The following is a 17,822-nucleotide window of genomic DNA, read 5'->3' as shown; positions in this document are numbered from 1 at the left end:
CTGAGGAGAGGTAAGAAATCTCCCAGTTTAAATACATACAGTTAACTTGTAATTTATTGGCCGGGCGCGGTGGCTCACGCTTGTAATCCTAGCACTTTGGGAGGCCGAGGCGGGCGGATCACGAGGTCAGGAGATCGAGACCACGGTGAAACCCCGTCTCTACTAAAAATACAAAAAATTAGCCGGGTGTAGTGGCGGGCGCCTGTGGTCCCAGCTACTTGGAGGCTGAGGCAGGAGAATGGCGTGAACCAGGGAGGCGGAGCTTGCAGTGAGCCAAGATCGCGGCACTGCACTCCAGCCTGGGCGACAGAGCGATACTCCGTCTCAAAAAAAAAAAAAAAAAAAAAAAAAAAAACAACTTGTAATTTATTAAATACCCTTCATTTACTTTGTAATTTTACATGTATGTTTTATGGTATTAGTCTTAGCATACTTGGCTATACCCGTGAGGAGAGTATTGGAAGCTCCAGGGAACTGCAAGTCCATGATAATATTTGGAGGGTTTATATGGACAGAAATTGGATTTGGAGATGAATATTGCAGAATTCTCTCACATCATCTAAATGCAGTATAATTGTGGCTTAGGTGTTTTGTTGTTGTTCTTTCTGAGTATTCATGGTGTAAGAATACACCCATCCTATTACTTAAGTTTTGTTTTCTCATGCCAAGGCTGAGAGTTGTCCTTGTCATTCCCAGGAGAGAGCAGTCATCTAAAGTGGAATGTGTGAAAGTCTCTAATAGCTGCTTTACGATGCTAATTAAAACTAATTTTCGTGCTCTGTATATATGCCCCTCGGTTTTCATTACAACGAGTAGCTAGTTCTTGTTGCTGATAAGTATTTCAGACACATTAAACACAGTAAGAAATGGTAAGTACAGAGTGCTTAACAGGTGTATTTTTTATTTCTCGGATAAAGGTAGCAATTTGCACACATTTGGTTTTAATGACTCCTGTTCTCTCCCTGTTTCTCTTGTTAGTAATATCCGCTGTTTCAAGATTGATCAGCCTTCTACAGGAGACGCTTCCGGAGCCCCAGCTGTATGGAGTCATGGTTACACTGAAGCTTCAGGGGTAAAAAACAAGTAAGTCAGATGAAACTTGAGAGGCCTAAGTATTGAAATGCATCCCTGCTCCTTTGAAAAGCTCCTTTATCTTTCTCTGACGCTTGTTTACCAAGCAAAACAGAGATAGTATTAAAGGAGAAGTAGCTTAATTGTGCATATTTAAGATCACTCATGTTGTTGACTATGGAGCTATTTTTACCATCTAAATTAGCTTGGCAGGAGTTTGATGTCCATTGTCTGTAATGTCATCTGCTTGTCTTGCCACCAGGACTTGCCCATCTTAATATCTTTTTCTTCTCCATTTTCTCCACCCTTTCCTCTCTTAGATACAGATGTTGATTTTTCCTGAAAAATGTAACCAGGCTTTTCAGGCTTGCTTGTATTATATGAAGAGGTGCTAATAATTAGTACCTAGACAGGTAAAGAATCCTGTAAATTAGAACAGTCATAATTTAATTAGCTGAAGTATAAGAACACAGAAGTATTGCAAGTAGGGGAAGAACAGAAAGTGGAGGTAGATCTAATAATAGCTAACATTAGTATTCAACCCTGGGCACACATTAGAATCAGTAAGGTAAGGAAAGTTTTTAAAAAGTTTCCCAACCTAGACTCATTAAATCAGAATGTTTTAAAATCTCTCCCAGGTGATTCTAGTATGGGTCTAGGCTTGAGAACCACCGACTAGCTGAATACTTTTTATAGAAAATAAAAGGTGTGGAATTGTTCCTGCCATTCTGCCTGCTTTTCTTTGGGACAGAAAACAGCATCAACTCAAATTCTGGATCTGACTCATTGATCTTTTCCCCTTTCCCTAAGGTGTCATTTGGCCTTGTACTCTCTAGAGAAGAGTTAACAACTCTGTTCTCTTTGCTCAGAAAAGGCAGAATAACCCGAGGAGGTGTGCCTCAGTTCTGCCTGGGCTCCAGCTACTCCCTGATTTCCATGGACTTTGCACAGTATGTCATTGTGTTGGGGCAGAGGAGAATTCGTATATTCTTTAGAGCACTAGTTTCTTTCTGGAGATCATTACTTTTTAGATCAAAGGATCTTTTATGTCTTCCTTACAAACACCAGTAAATGAAATTGCTCATTTCTGAACACAAATGTGAAATCTAACATTAGTTTTTAAATATCTCTGTATATTAATATCTATTATCTACTCATGTGTCTTAATAGAGCAAATAACCAATCAGATTTGGGTAGGCTTTTGGGTATAATTCCCCCTTCCACAATTGTGTCACATAGTACAATTTGTGTACAGCAAAGTGCACTACAACCCTTTGAATTGTTGTAAAGTGAACACACCTTCAGACCACCACCTGCATCCAGAAATAAAAAATGAACAGTCATTGAAAGAGAAAAATAAATAAATAAATACAAGAAATAGAAAATGGACAGTATTCCAGTAGTCCCAGGCTATGCTTGCCCCTCCCTTTATATTTTCCCTTGCTTTTTTTACCCTTTGGTGTTGCCAATAAAAGTTTCTCGAGAGGTTTTTGTTTGTTTTTTGGTGTTTTTTGTTTTGTTTTTACTTTGTTTGCATTGTCAATAGTCATTTAAACAAGGAGTTTGCTGCTTGCCACCTTGAAAGAAGGGGAAAACTGTGGCTGTCTTCTCTCCAAATTTCAGTAGACATCTATTTGCTTCTCTCCCTCCCTCCTTTTCTCTGAGGTGTAGTATTGCCTTCCTGTCAGCTCATTTCAGATCGTTTGGGGAAACCCAAGAGGGAGCTACAGTTGGATAATTAGCCTCTCTTTTTTTTTTAAAAATTTTTGTATTTTTAGTAGAAACAGGGTTTCACCATGTTGGCTAGGCCAGTTTTGAACTCCTGACCTCAGGTGATCCACCTGCCTTGGCCTCCCAAAGTGCTGGGATTACAGATGTGAGCCACTACTCCCAACCTAGCCTCTTCTTTAGATTAAAAACCAAGCAGGAAGCTTCACCAGAGAATAAATGCTAAGAATGATCACCACTGTACTTAAAAAAAAAAAAGAAAGAAAAGAAAGAAAAAAAAACTACGTTACTGTATTTTTTTTTCTCTTTCATACTACCTCATTCCAACTAGCAAGGGGAGCCTACAGAAGGAAGACGGAATAAAATGACTTTAAAATTTAACTTTGCCACTAATTGCCATATAATTTTGGATAACTTGTTTTTCATAATAAATAGAGGCAAGAATTTCAAAGTATTGAGATAGAAGTCAGACTGCCTGGCTTTGCACCTGGGCTCTGTACTTTCTTGCTGTGTGACCGTGGGCAGTTTCTCAGTCTCTCTTTAGCTAAAATAAGAAATAAGAAAAAACTACCTATCCTCACGGGGTTGTTATAGGATCATGTGAGTTAATATGTATGACATACTTAGAACAATGTGTGCCATATGATAAACCCTACTTAAGTGTTAACTACTAATATTATTAATGATAATGGTCATTCCTATTATTATTTATCCCTGAACTCCTTAAAGGGAGGGATTATATTTTTAAGTTTATATATCTGGTATGTAGCCATGATACATAGCAGGTGCTTAATAATTTTTTCTTTTTATTAATTTATATATGTAAGAGGTATAATCTATATTCAGTAAAATTCACCCTTTTTAATGTACAGTTCTGCAAGTTTTGCTAAAAGAATAGCATCATGTGTAACCACCACTACAGGTTATAGACCAGTTCCATCAACTACCAAAATTTACCCATGCCCCTTTTTGTCAGTTCTTCTCCCCGACCTCTGTCCTTGGCAACTCCTGATCTGTTTTTTAATCTCATTAATTTTGCCTTTTCCAGAATGTCATATAAATGGAATTATATCGTATATGGCCTTCTCATTCTGACTTCTTTCCCATCACATAATGCGTTTGAGATTCATTTGTACTATTGCATGTGTCAGTAGTTCGTTTCTTTTCATTGCTTTTTATTGCTGAGTAGCATTCCATTGCGTGGACATATTATGGTTTGTTTTTGTTTTACCCATTCACCATTTGAAGGATGTTTAGATTGTTTCAAGTTTTTAGCAATTGAAAATGCTACAGGTTGCAAACAGTTACACACAGGTTTTTGTATGAATGCTTGTTTTCATTTCTCTTGGATAAATGCCTAGGGATAAGGATTGCTGGGTCATATGGTAAGTGTATATTTACTTTTGTAAGAAACTGCCAAACTGTTTCCAAAGTGCCTGTATCATTTTGCACTCCCAACAGCAATGTCTAAGAGTTCCAGTAGCTACACATCCTTACCAGCAGGTGTTATTGTCAGGTTGTTGTTTTGGCCATTCTAATAATAATATCTCATTGTGGTTTTAATTTGCATTTCCCTACTCTTTCCATATGTTTATTTATCATCCATATACCTTCTTTGGTGAAAACTTGTTCATTCACAATCAAATGTGATATTAGCTCTCGGTATTTTTGTAGACACCTTTTATCAAGTTAATTCTCTTCTATATCTAGTTTGCTAAGATTTTATAATGAAATCTTAGTTTTTATAATAACACATTTTGTCATAGACTTTTTCTGTATCAATTGAGATGACTGGTTTTTTTTCTTCAGTCTGTTGATGTGTTTAATTACATTGATTGATTTTAAAATGTTAAATACACTTTGCATTCCAAGTATAAATGCATTTGGTCACGATGTAGTATCTTTTTTTTTTTTTTTTTTGAGACAGAGTTTCACTCTTATTGCCCAGGCTGGAGTGCAATGGCGCGATCTCGGTTCACTGCAAACTCCGCCTCCTGGGTTCAAGCAGTTCTCCACCTCAGCCTCCGGAGTAGCTAGGATTTCAGGCATGCGCCACCATATCTGGCTAATTTTACATATTTTGTAGAGATGGGGTTTCTCCATGTTGGCCAAGCTGGTCTCTAACTCCCAACCTCAAGTGATCTGCCCTCCTCTGCCTCCCACAGTGCTGGGATTACAGGCTTGAGCCACCACGCCCAGCCTAAAGTATTATATTTCTTACATGCTGCTAGATTAGATTTGCTGTTAATTTGTTGAGGATGTCTATATTCCATGGTGGATATTAGTCTGCAGCTCCCTTGTGACGTCTTTGGGTTTGGTATCAGGGTAATGCGGCCCTCATAGAATGAGTTGGGAAGTATTTCCTCATCTTGAGTTTTCTGGAGGAGTTTGTATAAAATTGGTAATATAGCCTTCTTAAATATTTAAAAGAATTCACCAGTGAAGCCATCTGTGCCTGGATTTTTTTTAACCTACAATTTCTTTAAATAGGATTATCTCTTTCTTCTTGAACAAACTGGTAATTTGTGTCTTTCAAGGAATTTGTCTGCTTTACCTAGTTTTCAAATGTATTGACATAAGCCTGTTCATAATATCCCATTATTAGGCTTTTTTTTTTTTTTTTTTTGAGATGGAGTCTCACTCTGTCACCCAGGCTGGAGTGCAGTGGCACAATCTCGGCTCACTGCAACCTCTCACTTCTGGGTTCACGCAATTCTTCTGCCTCAGCCTCCTGAGTAGCTGAGACTGCAGGCGTATGCCACTACGCCCAGCTAATTTTTTGTATTTTTAGTAGAGACAGAGTTTCACCATGTTGGCCAGACTGGTCTCGAACTCCTCAAATGGTTCGCCCGCCTCAGCCTCCCAAAGTGCTGGGATTACAGGCATGAGCCACCATGCCCAGCCCATTATTATGCATTTAAAATCTGTAGAATCTGTAGAGATTTTCTCTCCTCTCTTATTCCTAATATTGGTAATTTGTGTTTTCTTTTTCCTGATCAGTTTGATTTGGTTTATCGATTTTATTGATCTTCTCAAAGAACTAGATTTTTTGTTTTATTGATATTTCTCTATAATTTTTCTGTTTCACATTTCTTATGTTTTAATTTTTGTTTTATGGGTTTTTTTGTTTTTGTTTGTTTGTTTTTAAGAGACAGGGTCTTGTTCTGTTGCCCAGGCTGACCTTAAACTCCTGGCCTCAAGCGATCCTCCTGCCTTGGCCTCTCAAAGTACTGAGATTGTGGGTGTGAGCTATCACACTCAACTGCTTTTCTTATTTTTGTGATTCTCTTTCTTCTTGCTTTGGGTTTGTTATGTACTTCTTTTTCTAGTTTCTTTAAATGGAAGCTTAGATTATTGAATTGAGACCTCTAATTCTGTAATATAAGCATTTAGAGTTGTAAATTTCTTTCTAAGTAATTTCGCTAATATCGTTGGAGAACATGCTTTGTATATGACTTGAATCCTTTAAACTTATTTAGACTTGATTTTTGGTCCGGAATCTTACCTATCTTGGTAAAAGTTCTGTGTGCATTAAAAAAAAAAAAAATTGCTGTTGGGTATGGTGCCAGTTAACTCAAGTTGGTTGATATTGTTGCTCAAGCCTCCTACCAGTTTTCTGTCTTCTTCTTCTGTTGATGATTGAGCGGCTATGAATATGGATTTGTCTGTTTCTCCTTGTAGTTCTGTCAGTTTTTGCTTCATACATCTTGAAGCTCTGTTAAGTATGTAAACATTTAGAATGATGTAGCCTCTTGATGAACTGACCCCTTTATCATTATGACTCTGTATTCCTGTAATATTCTTTGTTCTGAAATATACTTTGTCTGATATTAACATAGCCATTTCAACTTTCTTTTGATTAATGTTAGCATGATATACCTTTTAAAAAATCCTTTTGCTTTTAGCGTCTCATATTTAAAATGGATTTCTTACAGGCAGCATATAATTAGGTCTTGCTTTTTTATTCAGTCTGAATTTTTTGTCTTTTCGGTAGTGTTAAGGCCTTTATATTTAATGAAATTATTGATATGGTTAGGTTTAAACCTTCCACCTTACTATTGTTTTCTATTTGTGCCATCTGTTCTTTATTTCCTTTTTCCTTTTTCTTCATTCTTTTGGATTATTTGTTATGATTTGATTTTATCTTCATTCTTATTCTACCATGTGTCTCTGTGTGTACATGTGTGGCTTGTTTAGAGTTTATAGTATGATATTTAACTTACTACTGTTTACCTTCAAGTAATAGTAATGTCATTTCACATATAAGAACCTTGCAAATATGTACTTCTCCTTCTCCTGTCCTAGCCTTTATGCTATTGTTGCCATATGTTCTGCTTCTATATTATAACCTCCAAAATACATTACTGTTATTTTTACTTTAGTTATTTTCTAAAGCAGTGTTTCTCAACTTCAATACCATTGACATTTGAGCTCTCAATACCCATTAGAATATTACTGAATATTCCATTAAGAATCACTGTTCTAAGGTGATTTTTAAAATAAGAAAATGAGGCTGGGCATGGTGGCTCATGCCTGTAATCCCAGCACTTTGAGAGGCCGAGGCGGGCAGATCGCTCAAGGTCAGAAGTATGAGACCAACCTGGCCAAGATGGTGAAACGCTGTCTCTACAAAAAATACAAAAATTAGCTGGGTGTGGTGGTGGGTGCCTGTAATCCCAGCTACTCAGGAGGCTCAGGCAGGAGAACCACTTGAACCCGGGAGGCAGAGATTGCAGTAAACCGAGATCACACCACTGCACTCCAGCCTGTGTGACAGAGTGAGACTCCATCTCAAAAAAAAATAAAGAAATGTTTCTATTCACTCACCTGGCTGTCATTATCATTGTGCTTCATTCTTTTGTACAGTTCCGGATTTCCATCTGGTGTCATTTTCTTGTGCCTCAAGGATTTCCTTTTCCATTTCTTTAGTGCCATCCTCCTGGTGGTAAATGCTTTTATTTGTGCATCTGGAAATGTCTTTATTTCCCCTTAACTTTTCAGAGCTGTTTGTACTGGCTTAGAAATCTAGGTTGTTTTCTAGTTGTTTTCCATTGGTACCTTCAAGATGTCGCTCCACTGTCTCCTACCAGGTTTCCGGGGAGAAGCCTGCTGTTGGGCACATCCTGGTTTCCCCACTCTACCTCCCGCCTTTGTTCCTGGTTTCTAGCAATTTGATTTTGATGTGTCTCAGTTAAGTCTTTTTCATGTTTCTCTTGCTTACAGTATCTGTAGGTTTATAATTTTCTTCATATTTGAAATGTTTTCAGCCATCAACTCCTCAAAAGTGTTTTCTGTCACTTCTTGTGAAGACTCCAATTCCCTATAGTATATTAGGCTGTTTGAAGTTATCTCACCACTCACTAATGTCCTGGCCTTATTTTTTTTTTCCAGTGTTTTTTTCTCTCTCTTTCATTTTGGACAGTTTCTGGGACACAGTTACTTAGAAACAGTTTGATTCTTTTCAGTTTGGAGTGGAGAAGGTCTCCAAACTTTGCACAGTTGCCGGGAACCACTATCCTCCTCCAGTGCACTGACTGGGGACTCTGGCCACCTTGTCCTCCTTCAGCCCCCAGCTCCGTCTCCTCAATGCACGGAGACCACAGCCTCCACCTGGGTCTTCCTCCCTGTGCTGCAGCCTGGACGCTTCCCCAGGAGGAAGCTGGGAGGGAAGCAGGCTCTCTCCAGGATCACTGACCTGTGCTCTTATTGTCCAGTTGGGGTTTGTTTGTTTGTTTTTCCTGCCTTTTAAAAAGGTCATTTGAAGGCTGGACATAGTGGCTCACACCTGTAATCCCAGCACGTTGGGAGGCTGAGGCTGGCAGATTGCTTAAGCTCAGGAGTTCGAGACCAGCCTGGCCAACATGGTGAAATCCCATCTCTACTAAAAATACAAAAACTAGCTGGGCGTGGTGGCATACTCCTGTAGTCCTAGCTGTTCAGGAGGCTGAGGTGGGAGAATTGCTTGAGCCCTAGAAGTGGAGACTGCAGTGAGCTGAGATCACACTACTGCACTCCAGCCTAGGTGATAGAGGGAGACCCTGTCTCAAAAATAAATAAATAAATAAAAATAATTTTTTAAAAGTCATTTGAGGTTTTTTCTGTATTTGTACATGCTTTTCATGTAGGTTTCGTCTATTTTTCCCAGTGTTTTAGTTTTCTATTTTGGCTGGATGTGGAGATTCTCCTTAATAACTGCTTATTGAATATATGTGTAGATATGGATTCATAATCTTCTCTTATTTCCCATGCCTCTTTTTCCCCTTCTGTCACTGACATTTAAAAATAAACTCATCAGAAGAGAAGCATGTAGGAAGGCATGTGTGAAGCATAATTTGTGCTCATCCTTCTCTGTTTATCAAAATTGGCTGATAGAAATTAGCTGGAGTCAGTTTACCTGCCCTTAATCTGTCTGGAGTCATGAAGAAAGAGACAAAATTGAGTTAGGGAAATCTTGAAATAAGTAAGCACTGGGCTGGGCCTGGAGCAGGAGGATGAGTGGACTCAGCACAGAAGTGTGGTTGCCTTGCAGGTTGTGTGTCGCAGCCCTGTCGGTGAATAACTTCTGTGATAACCGCGAAGCCCTGTATGGTGTGTTTGATGGAGACCGGAATGTGGAGGTGCCCTACCTTCTCCAGTGCACCATGAGTGACATTTTGGCTGAAGAGCTGCAAAAAACAAAAAATGAGGACGAATACATGGTCAATACATTCATTGTCATGCAAAGGTAAAACTCGGAGTTCCTGCTTACCTGCCGTGTGTTTTCTTGCTCTTTGAGTGTTTATCCTCTGTTTAGATAAGCAGGTGCCCAATGGTCTCCAAGCCTTGTTTTTTGACTATGAGTACCAAAATGCAAGTTTGGTGTTGCCCAGGCATCAGGAATGGTGCTCCAGTTTGAGACATACTGATGTTCAGACAACTTTGTAGAAGGCTCAGACAATGACAAGGAATTAGTTTCTCTGAGAACTGGACCTCACTGGCCTGTATTGATTGCAGATTTTCATCAGATTGTTTGCAATGCCATGTCTCCTCCCAAATCATGTGATTTGGAGCTTTTTAGACTTTCTGATGTGGGGACCTCTCTTTGAAATGGACCGTTTCTATCCTAGTTTCTTGGCCCTTATGAAATACTATCACTGGTTTGAGATAGTGCAAACCTTTGTGAAATCAAGATGGTCAGATTTTAGCCCAGGAGTTAAATCATTCTTTATATTTTGTTTTCCCCTTTATTAAATGTTCAAGACAGTGTTACTGGCAGAATCCTAGGCCATAGCCTGGAGTTTCCACCAGCAGCAGAGCTTTAGGTTGATGTAGAAATTGTGGAATATTGTTTGTAACTCTTAGAGGAATGAGGATTCCCTCATTCAAATAATTGTTCATTCTTACCACCTTCATGGCTTTCTAGGTGATAATGGAATTGCCTGTCTGTAAGTATTGTACTGCAGACTCACTCACTGTGGGACCCAGGAGTGAAGAGTGTACTGGTACTTGAGGTCATGAGAGCAGTCATGGTCTTTTGTCCTTATCTGCTTTTTCTCTCCCTTGGTATTCTGCCAGAGCAAGTAGCTTTGTTAGAGGGGTAGAAGAAGTGTCTGGGGAGGAATGTTCAGAGCAGACTTTACAGTGATACCTGCGTCACAAATGGTTCCTCTCAGAGAGCTTGGTGGAGGCAAGCCTGGGGTGGTTCTTGTTGGTACACTCACCCCTGACTTTCAGATTCTCAGTGAGCATGTACAATTAGCAACTGAACGATAATGGCTAATATCCAGCAAGCCCTTAATATGTACCAGTCATTGTTCTAAATTTTGCTTTACGTGTCATAAATTGTTACTAGTTAGCTGGGTAATGTTACTGAAAGTGATGTACAGAGAGGTGAAGCACCGTGCCTACGGGCTAGTAGGTAAGGTAGTGCAGCCAGGACCTGACCTCGGGTTATAAGACTCCAGAGGATGTTCTAACTAGCAGGCGCATCAGCTTTCCTGTTTTTACCACCCTTTTGTTCTAGAAAAACAGCAAGCATGTATCATATGCACACACATACACATGTGCACACAGATCATAGCACAAACACATCCCTTCACAACCCCCAAAAGGTCTGCTTTTTATGCACCCTCAAGCACTGGATAAGAATTAAAAACTGAGAACCCCAGTCTCAGATTACTTGCTGTACTTTTTACAGATCACTGTGCCTGTGAAAGGGAGAAAGTAGAGATGCCTTGGAAGGGTCTAGAGCCAAATAGCTGAAAGTTGGAGTTTAGAAACCTAAACTGTAGGCCCTTCTCCAGGGTCTTTTGTATGTCTCCGATTTTCCCTGTCTGTTAAGAGGGGGTACGGGTTGTGTGGTGAGCTTTTGGTCCTTAGGGGAACTGGTCTTTGTGCGGGATTTCTTAACGCATGCAAGTAGGCAGCCCTGGTTTCCATTGCTCCTCTTGCCAGTTGCTTACCTTAAACACGTGATAGGAGCAGGCAGTACCTGAGGGTCTGCCCTTGTAAAACGGGAGGCTGTTTTTCTTAACTTTCTTGTTCCTGTACCACTCAGTAACAGCAGGGGCCTGGGCAGTGTTACCATTTGTGGGGCTTGCCATAGGAGTTCATGAGGCCATGGGAGCAATAATGGTCTTTTGTCCCTCTCTGCCATTTCTCTTCCTTGATAATCTGCCAGAACAAGTAGCTTTGTAAGAGGGGTTTTTGATTTTTGATTTTCAGAATTTGCAGGTGCTTCCTGTATTTGATAAGTCTGTGGATTAATTGTCATGATTAAAAAGATAAATCACAAGCACTTGGTATTTGATTACTAGAATGTCCTTTCTATGAATTTTCTAGAATAGGTGGTGCTGGTCCAGAAAGTCTTTACTATATAGGGCAGGAACATGAACACTCCAATACTTAAAGGCTCCTACCAGCAAACACCCTTATAAGGAGGAGAGGGTTGTCAGGTTTTTCTGAAGTGTGACTGTCAGTGGGGTAGGGTGTTTGTACCTGCTGTTATGTACATGGTTTTTTCAATGTTCCTCTCCTGGGGGCAGAGGGAATTTAGAGAAGCAGATGGAGAAAGAAGTCATTTTCCTGCTGTCTTTGGAGTGTGCCGATAGGGCAGTGTGGTTGATGAGGGTAGCAGGCTGTACAGAGCAGCCTAGGGGCACTTGCCTTCCAGAGCAGCACCTGTGGCTTTTAATGGTACAGTGATACTGTCTTCCAGTTGTGAGCCTTTCTGTGTGGATGTGTGTGATGTCAGATTCAGGGGCTCTTTTCATCAAAGAGGTGGAGCAGTGTGTGCTTTGATGAAGGAGGCGGAGTGAATCCCCAGCTGCCTCCTTCCTGGCCCTGTCCAGTGGTGCGGTCTTACTGTTGAATTTGCAGAACTGGCACTGATGGGCTGTGTTTGAGTGTCACCCCCTCTCTTTGGATTCCAGGAAACTTGGAACTGCTGGGCAGAAGCTTGGTGGTGCCGCTGTCCTTTGTCATATCAAGCATGACCCTGTGGACCCAGGAGGATCCTTCACCTTGACCTCTGCTAATGTGGGCAAGTGCCAAACAGTTCTCTGTCGAAATGGAAAGCCGCTGCCTCTGTCCAGATCTTACATCATGAGCTGTGAAGAAGAGCTGAAGAGGATTAAACAGCACAAGGCCATTATCACTGAGGTGAGAAAAGAGGGGTTTTCCCCAGGATGGTGGAGAGGAGAGGAGAGGAGACCAGGTCATAGCAGAAACTAGCTAGGGAGCATTTGCCTTCAAAGAACACTTTTGAAGTTGGTTTGACATTAGAATTCCAAATCCATAGTGTCACAAAGCAAATGTCTTACATTATGACGTATGCTTGTCGGTTGCCTCTCTGCATCAGGCACTGTGCTGCGTGCTTCGTGGGCACGATCCCATTCCATGTTTGCAGCCACTCTGCAGGGGGCTGCTTTGGTGGTTGAGGGCTCTACCCCTGACATCACACTGCTAGTTTTCATATCTTAGCTCTGCCACTTGTAGGTTGTGACCTTTAAACCTCTCTAAGCCTCAGTTTTCTCATCTGTAAAGTGGGAATAATCATGCATCTGTCCTATCTTTTTTGTTTGTTTGTTTGTTTGTTTGTTTTGAGACGGAGTTTTGCTGTTGTTGCCCAGGCTGGAGTGCAATGGCGCGATCTCAGCTCACTGCAACCTCCGCCTCCCAGGTTCAAGCAATTCTCCCGCCTCAGCCTCCGGAGTAGCTGGGATTACAGGCATGAGCCACCATGCCTGGCTAATTTTTTTTGTATTTTTAGTAGAGACGGGGTTTCTCCATATTGGTCAGGCTGGTCTCGAACTCTTGGTCTCAGGTGATCCACCCACCTCGGCCTCCCAAAGTGCTGGGATTACAGGCGTGAGCCACTGCGCCCAGCCTGTATCTGTCCTATCTTACAAGGTTGGTACGACTTGTAAACTATGAACGTCTATGTAAGTGTACTAGTTGTTATTTTGGTTCATACCTCATGTCCCATTTGAGTACACAGTGAGCGGTTCTCAACTAGGGGCAGTTTGCTTCCCCACAAGACATTTGGCAACATATGAAGACATTTTTGGTCATTACAGCTGGGGCGGAGAGTGCAGTTGGCATGCAGTGGATTGAGGCCACTGAGCATCCTACAGCGCTGCTAAGACAATGCTGCTCAACACCCCACAATGCACAGGGCAGTCCCCACAACACAGACTGTGGTGTGTGTGTTTGGAGGGCATGTCTCAAGGAAGAGAAGTAAAATACAATACAAAACAAAACCTCATTGTTGAGTATTAAGCAATGCAAACAAAAGCGGGGAAGAGGCGAGGCACAGAAAACGAGAAGCCTGACGTGCAAACCATGATTCATGTAGGTCACAGAAATCATTTACCTTCAATTGTGTTTGGCATAATGTTGAACTAAAGTTGAATTTAGTGCATTCTGTACACATTAGACTGTCTTCTGCTCTCTAGCACAGTGTCTGCCATCCATGTTCATCCTCTCTGCTCCAAGAGTAGACAGAGAACAAATTCACACAGACTGATTTGCACAGAATCTCATGTATAGCTTGCGTCTTTCTGTTTCTTTCTTAAGGCCCTTATCAAAGCCTATGTGGAATCAGTCTTTTTTCTCTACTGGACTATAAGCTTTCACCAGAGTCCACCTCAAACTGTACATGGTTCTGTGGGTTTTATCAACAATGTAAGACTGGAAACTTCTTGAAGGTAGCTGTTTCTCTGCAGGTCGCTGCTGTCTGCCCACGTCATTTTTTCAGACACAGGGCAGATGACCGACACTTTGATGAATTAGCGAATGGAGCAGAACTCCTGGAGCCCATGTTGGAAGCTTCAGTGCTCATGAATCACAAAACCATTGGTTTTGATGGAGAGAAATCTAAAGGGATGGACAGAACAGCAAGAACAGTTTCTGCCACATTCCAGGCTTTGGGGACAGATTATGTCAGTAGAATCAAGGCAGTTTAAGGTTGTGCTTGAAGCCCATCTTACTAATTTTACTAACAGGAATGCTTACCTGCTTATAAGTATGGTGTGGCAAAGTTGTGTGAGAAGCTGGGAAAGACATCCCTAGGACAAGCAAACACCTTGCCAAATCCCAACTAAAGGAAAGTGGTAGGACTGGAAAGGAAATGGATGTTCTCTGGAAGAAACACTTTGTCATCTCAGACAGGGATTTGTCATAATGAAGCCTTTCCTGGAAAGAAGTGTTAAAACTAGGGCATGTAGAGGTATGTCTTGGACCTGAGAATCTCAAAATTTGAAGAATAAAGAACCAAGCAGGTACACATGGCAAAAAAAAACAACAACAACTACAACAAAAAACCAGGTCTTCTTATTGGCAAGTGGTCTGGCACTTTGGTAATTGATTTAAATAGCATGCACACAGCTGAACTAAAGCCAGGATCTTGCCTTCTCCATTGGTCAGCAGGAAATCAAGTTCAAGGAAGTTGTAAGAATTGGCATTTCTTCTTTAGCATCTGTTCTCCTGACATGAGCATTCTTACCCACCTAGTCACACCAAGGTTTTCTCCACCCCTTAAATACTTTCAAGTCCTCTCTGGACCTTCAGACACTACTGCCACTTGTGATCATGGAGAGCAATGGAAGATTTAGGGGCATTGTCTTGATATATGCCTGCCTTGTGTGTCTTTGCTCAGGACTGGCTTCTATCAGAAAGTCTCTTCCTACCTCAGAGTCTTCCTACGCCCAGCCTGTCTGAGGGCCGATCCTTGATCACAGTGTTCACCAAGGGAGGGAAGATGTAAACCCACGTTTACAGGAGGAGCTAGCCAGCTATGCTTGCTGTGTAAGGCTAGATGATGGCTTGCTTTAGATAAACAGCAGGACTTGTGACCTAGTATGAATGGGGTCCCAGTAACACACATAACCGAAATCTTTTCCTTTTGTCCCTTCTGCTTCTTACCTGCCCAGGCCTACTACCTGAAGTTTCTGATGACAGGTGCACATTAACTGTTCACTAGAGAGTGAGCCCTTCTTTCCTCTGTGGGCCACACAGCACTTCTCTGTGGTTCTACAGTCGAGACAGTCGAGGGACCCGCAGGGAACCTGCACAGTTGCTGCAGGTGCTGTGTATTAACTGTCTGTCTGCAAACCCTTGTTCTTCCAGGATGGCAAGGTGAACGGAGTGACTGAGTCCACGCGCATCCTGGGCTACACCTTCCTCCATCCCAGTGTGGTGCCTCGCCCCCACGTGCAGTCCGTGCTCCTGACCCCTCAGGATGAGTTCTTCATTCTAGGCAGTAAGGGGTTATGGGACAGCCTGTCCGTCGAGGAGGCCGTGGAGGCCGTGCGCAACGTGCCCGACGCCCTGGCTGCTGCCAAGAAGCTGTGTACCCTGGCCCAGAGCTACGGCTGCCACGACAGCATCAGCGCTGTGGTGGTGCAGCTCAGTGTCACTGAGGACAGCTTCTGCTGCTGTGAGCTCAGCGCCGGTGGGGCTGTGCCACCACCCAGCCCTGGCATCTTCCCTCCCTCGGTGAACGTGGTGATCAAGGATCGGCCCTCAGATGGGCTGGGCGTGCCGTCCTCCAGCAGCGGCATGGCTTCCGAGATCAGCAGTGAGCTCTCCACTTCCGAGATGAGCAGTGAGGTGGGGTCAACAGCCTCCGATGAGCCCCCGCCCGGAGCCCTAAGCGAGAACAGCCCTGCCTACCCCAGTGAGCAGCGCTGCATGCTCCACCCCGTCTGTCTGTCCAACTCCTTCCAGCGCCAGCTATCCAGCGCCACATTCTCTAGCGCCTTCTCTGACAACGGCCTTGACAGTGACGATGAGGAGCCCATCGAGGGCGTCTTCACCAATGGCAGCCGGGTGGAGGTGGAGGTGGACATCCACTGCAGCCGGGCCAAGGAGAAGGAGAAACAGCAGCACCTGCTTCAGGTGCCAGCAGAGGCCAGCGATGAGGGCATTGTCATCAGCGCCAACGAGGATGAGCCAGGTCTGCCCAGGAAGGCAGACTTCTCTGCTGTTGGGACCATTGGGCGCCGGAGGGCCAATGGCTCTGTTGCGCCCCAGGAAAGGAGCCACAATGTGATAGAGGTGGCTACAGATGCGCCTCTTCGAAAGCCTGGAGGCTATTTTGCTGCCCCGGCTCAGCCGGATCCCGATGATCAGTTTATCATACCCCCGGAGCTGGAAGAGGAGGTCAAAGAACTCATGAAGCATCACCAGGAGCAACAGCAGCAGCAGCAGCAGCCGCCACCACCTCAGCTCCAGCCGCAGCTGCCGCGGCACTACCAGCTGGACCAGCTGCCAGATTATTACGACACGCCACTATGACCCAGCTGAGCTATTTAACAAATAAACTAACCACAAAAGACCGAGTTGCAAGAGTCTCCCAGGCTCACGTTAAACCAGGGGTTTTACTCCACATCCTTCCCCCAGACACTGTTCCTAACCTGTCATATCAGCTAATCTGTAGGTTCTCTTTTCTTTTGGTTATTTTTTTAAATAATCACCACTTTCTTCTAGTGATGCTTTACCAATATGATTTACATTCGTTAACTTCTCCCCCTAACATATCAGATATGTAAAGACAAAGAACAAAAGGTTTAATATATTACAGAGAAACAGTTAATGATAATGTAATATTTTTTAAAATGTCTTTTTTGTTGTTTTGTTTGTTTGGAAGGCAGGGCAGGCTGCCATTGCTAAATGATTTAATAATATTATAATTCTGTATTCCTTTGGGGAGAAAAGGCTTTTTTTTTTTTTTTGGTCTTGAAAATAATAGACATTTGTAGAATATGGAGACTAACTCCTAGGAGTTGCTTTACTCTGTCAGGTGACTTAAGTCACTGGGATTCACTAATTTTCTCTGAGAGAACAGCTGATTGAGAATTTCTATTGTAAATAGCTCAGTGTTGTATAGTGAGGCTTACGATGTTTTGTAGTCTTGGCATAAGGACACAGCCCAAGTAACTGACGTTTCTCCTCCCCCTCCCCTCTGAGGAGCCTGCCTGCCTCACAACTCACCCTCACTTCACTGAATGAGGAGGCTGAGCAGCTGCAGTGTTTCTGTCCGGAGGAAGTGGATCTTAGGCCACTGGACAAGAACCTGCACCCAAGGGCCCTGAACCCATTTTCCTCCCCTGTCCCAGCCTCTCTACTTTGACAGACACTTTTAGCTGTGTTCCTTACTGCTGCCACAATCAGCATGGTTGTATAGTGCCCCATTAGGCTATTTACATACCCAGAGTTATACTCAAGCAGAATGCACAAATGGACATGTCATAATTTTTGTTATAATAAATATGAAATTTACAAGTATTTACAAGTACCTGCTTTTGTCTCAGCAGCCAGATGTGTCTTGGAGATAGTCACACTAGCTTGGGTTTGGAAAGAATGGATGGAATATTGGGGTTATCAGATATTTCTGATTTTTTTTTAAGAGAAAAACATCCAGTAAGTTAACCTACATTGAGTGATATGTGAAATTAACTGAATGGTAAGCAGTATAATTAGCTGATCTTACAGCTTTCTTTTCTTTTTTTTGAAATGGAGTCTCGCTCTGTCTCCCAGGCTGG

The 17,822-nt window shown here is 42.4% G+C and overlaps 1 protein-coding gene across 1 annotated transcript in view; it reads left to right on the top strand.

Annotated features, from left to right (window-relative positions):
• Window positions 1-17,565, top strand: part of PHLPP1 (PH domain and leucine rich repeat protein phosphatase 1) — a 262,022-nt gene extending 244,457 nt beyond the window's left edge. The window contains exons 14-17 of the mRNA XM_055297160.2: window positions 979-1,083; window positions 9,329-9,523; window positions 12,210-12,438; window positions 15,406-17,565. Of these exons, the coding sequence (XP_055153135.2) occupies window positions 979-1,083; window positions 9,329-9,523; window positions 12,210-12,438; window positions 15,406-16,575 (1,699 nt within the window). The 3' untranslated portion in view covers window positions 16,576-17,565. The remainder of the gene's footprint in view (window positions 1-978; window positions 1,084-9,328; window positions 9,524-12,209; window positions 12,439-15,405) is intronic.
• Window positions 17,566-17,822: the final 257 nt, after the last annotated feature.

The sequence above is a fragment of the Symphalangus syndactylus genome, chromosome 1 (genome assembly GCF_028878055.3).
Source record: "Symphalangus syndactylus isolate Jambi chromosome 1, NHGRI_mSymSyn1-v2.1_pri, whole genome shotgun sequence".
NCBI classification, from domain to species: Eukaryota; Metazoa; Chordata; class Mammalia; order Primates; family Hylobatidae; genus Symphalangus; species Symphalangus syndactylus.
This window is presented reverse-complemented; position numbering and strand designations above follow the sequence as displayed.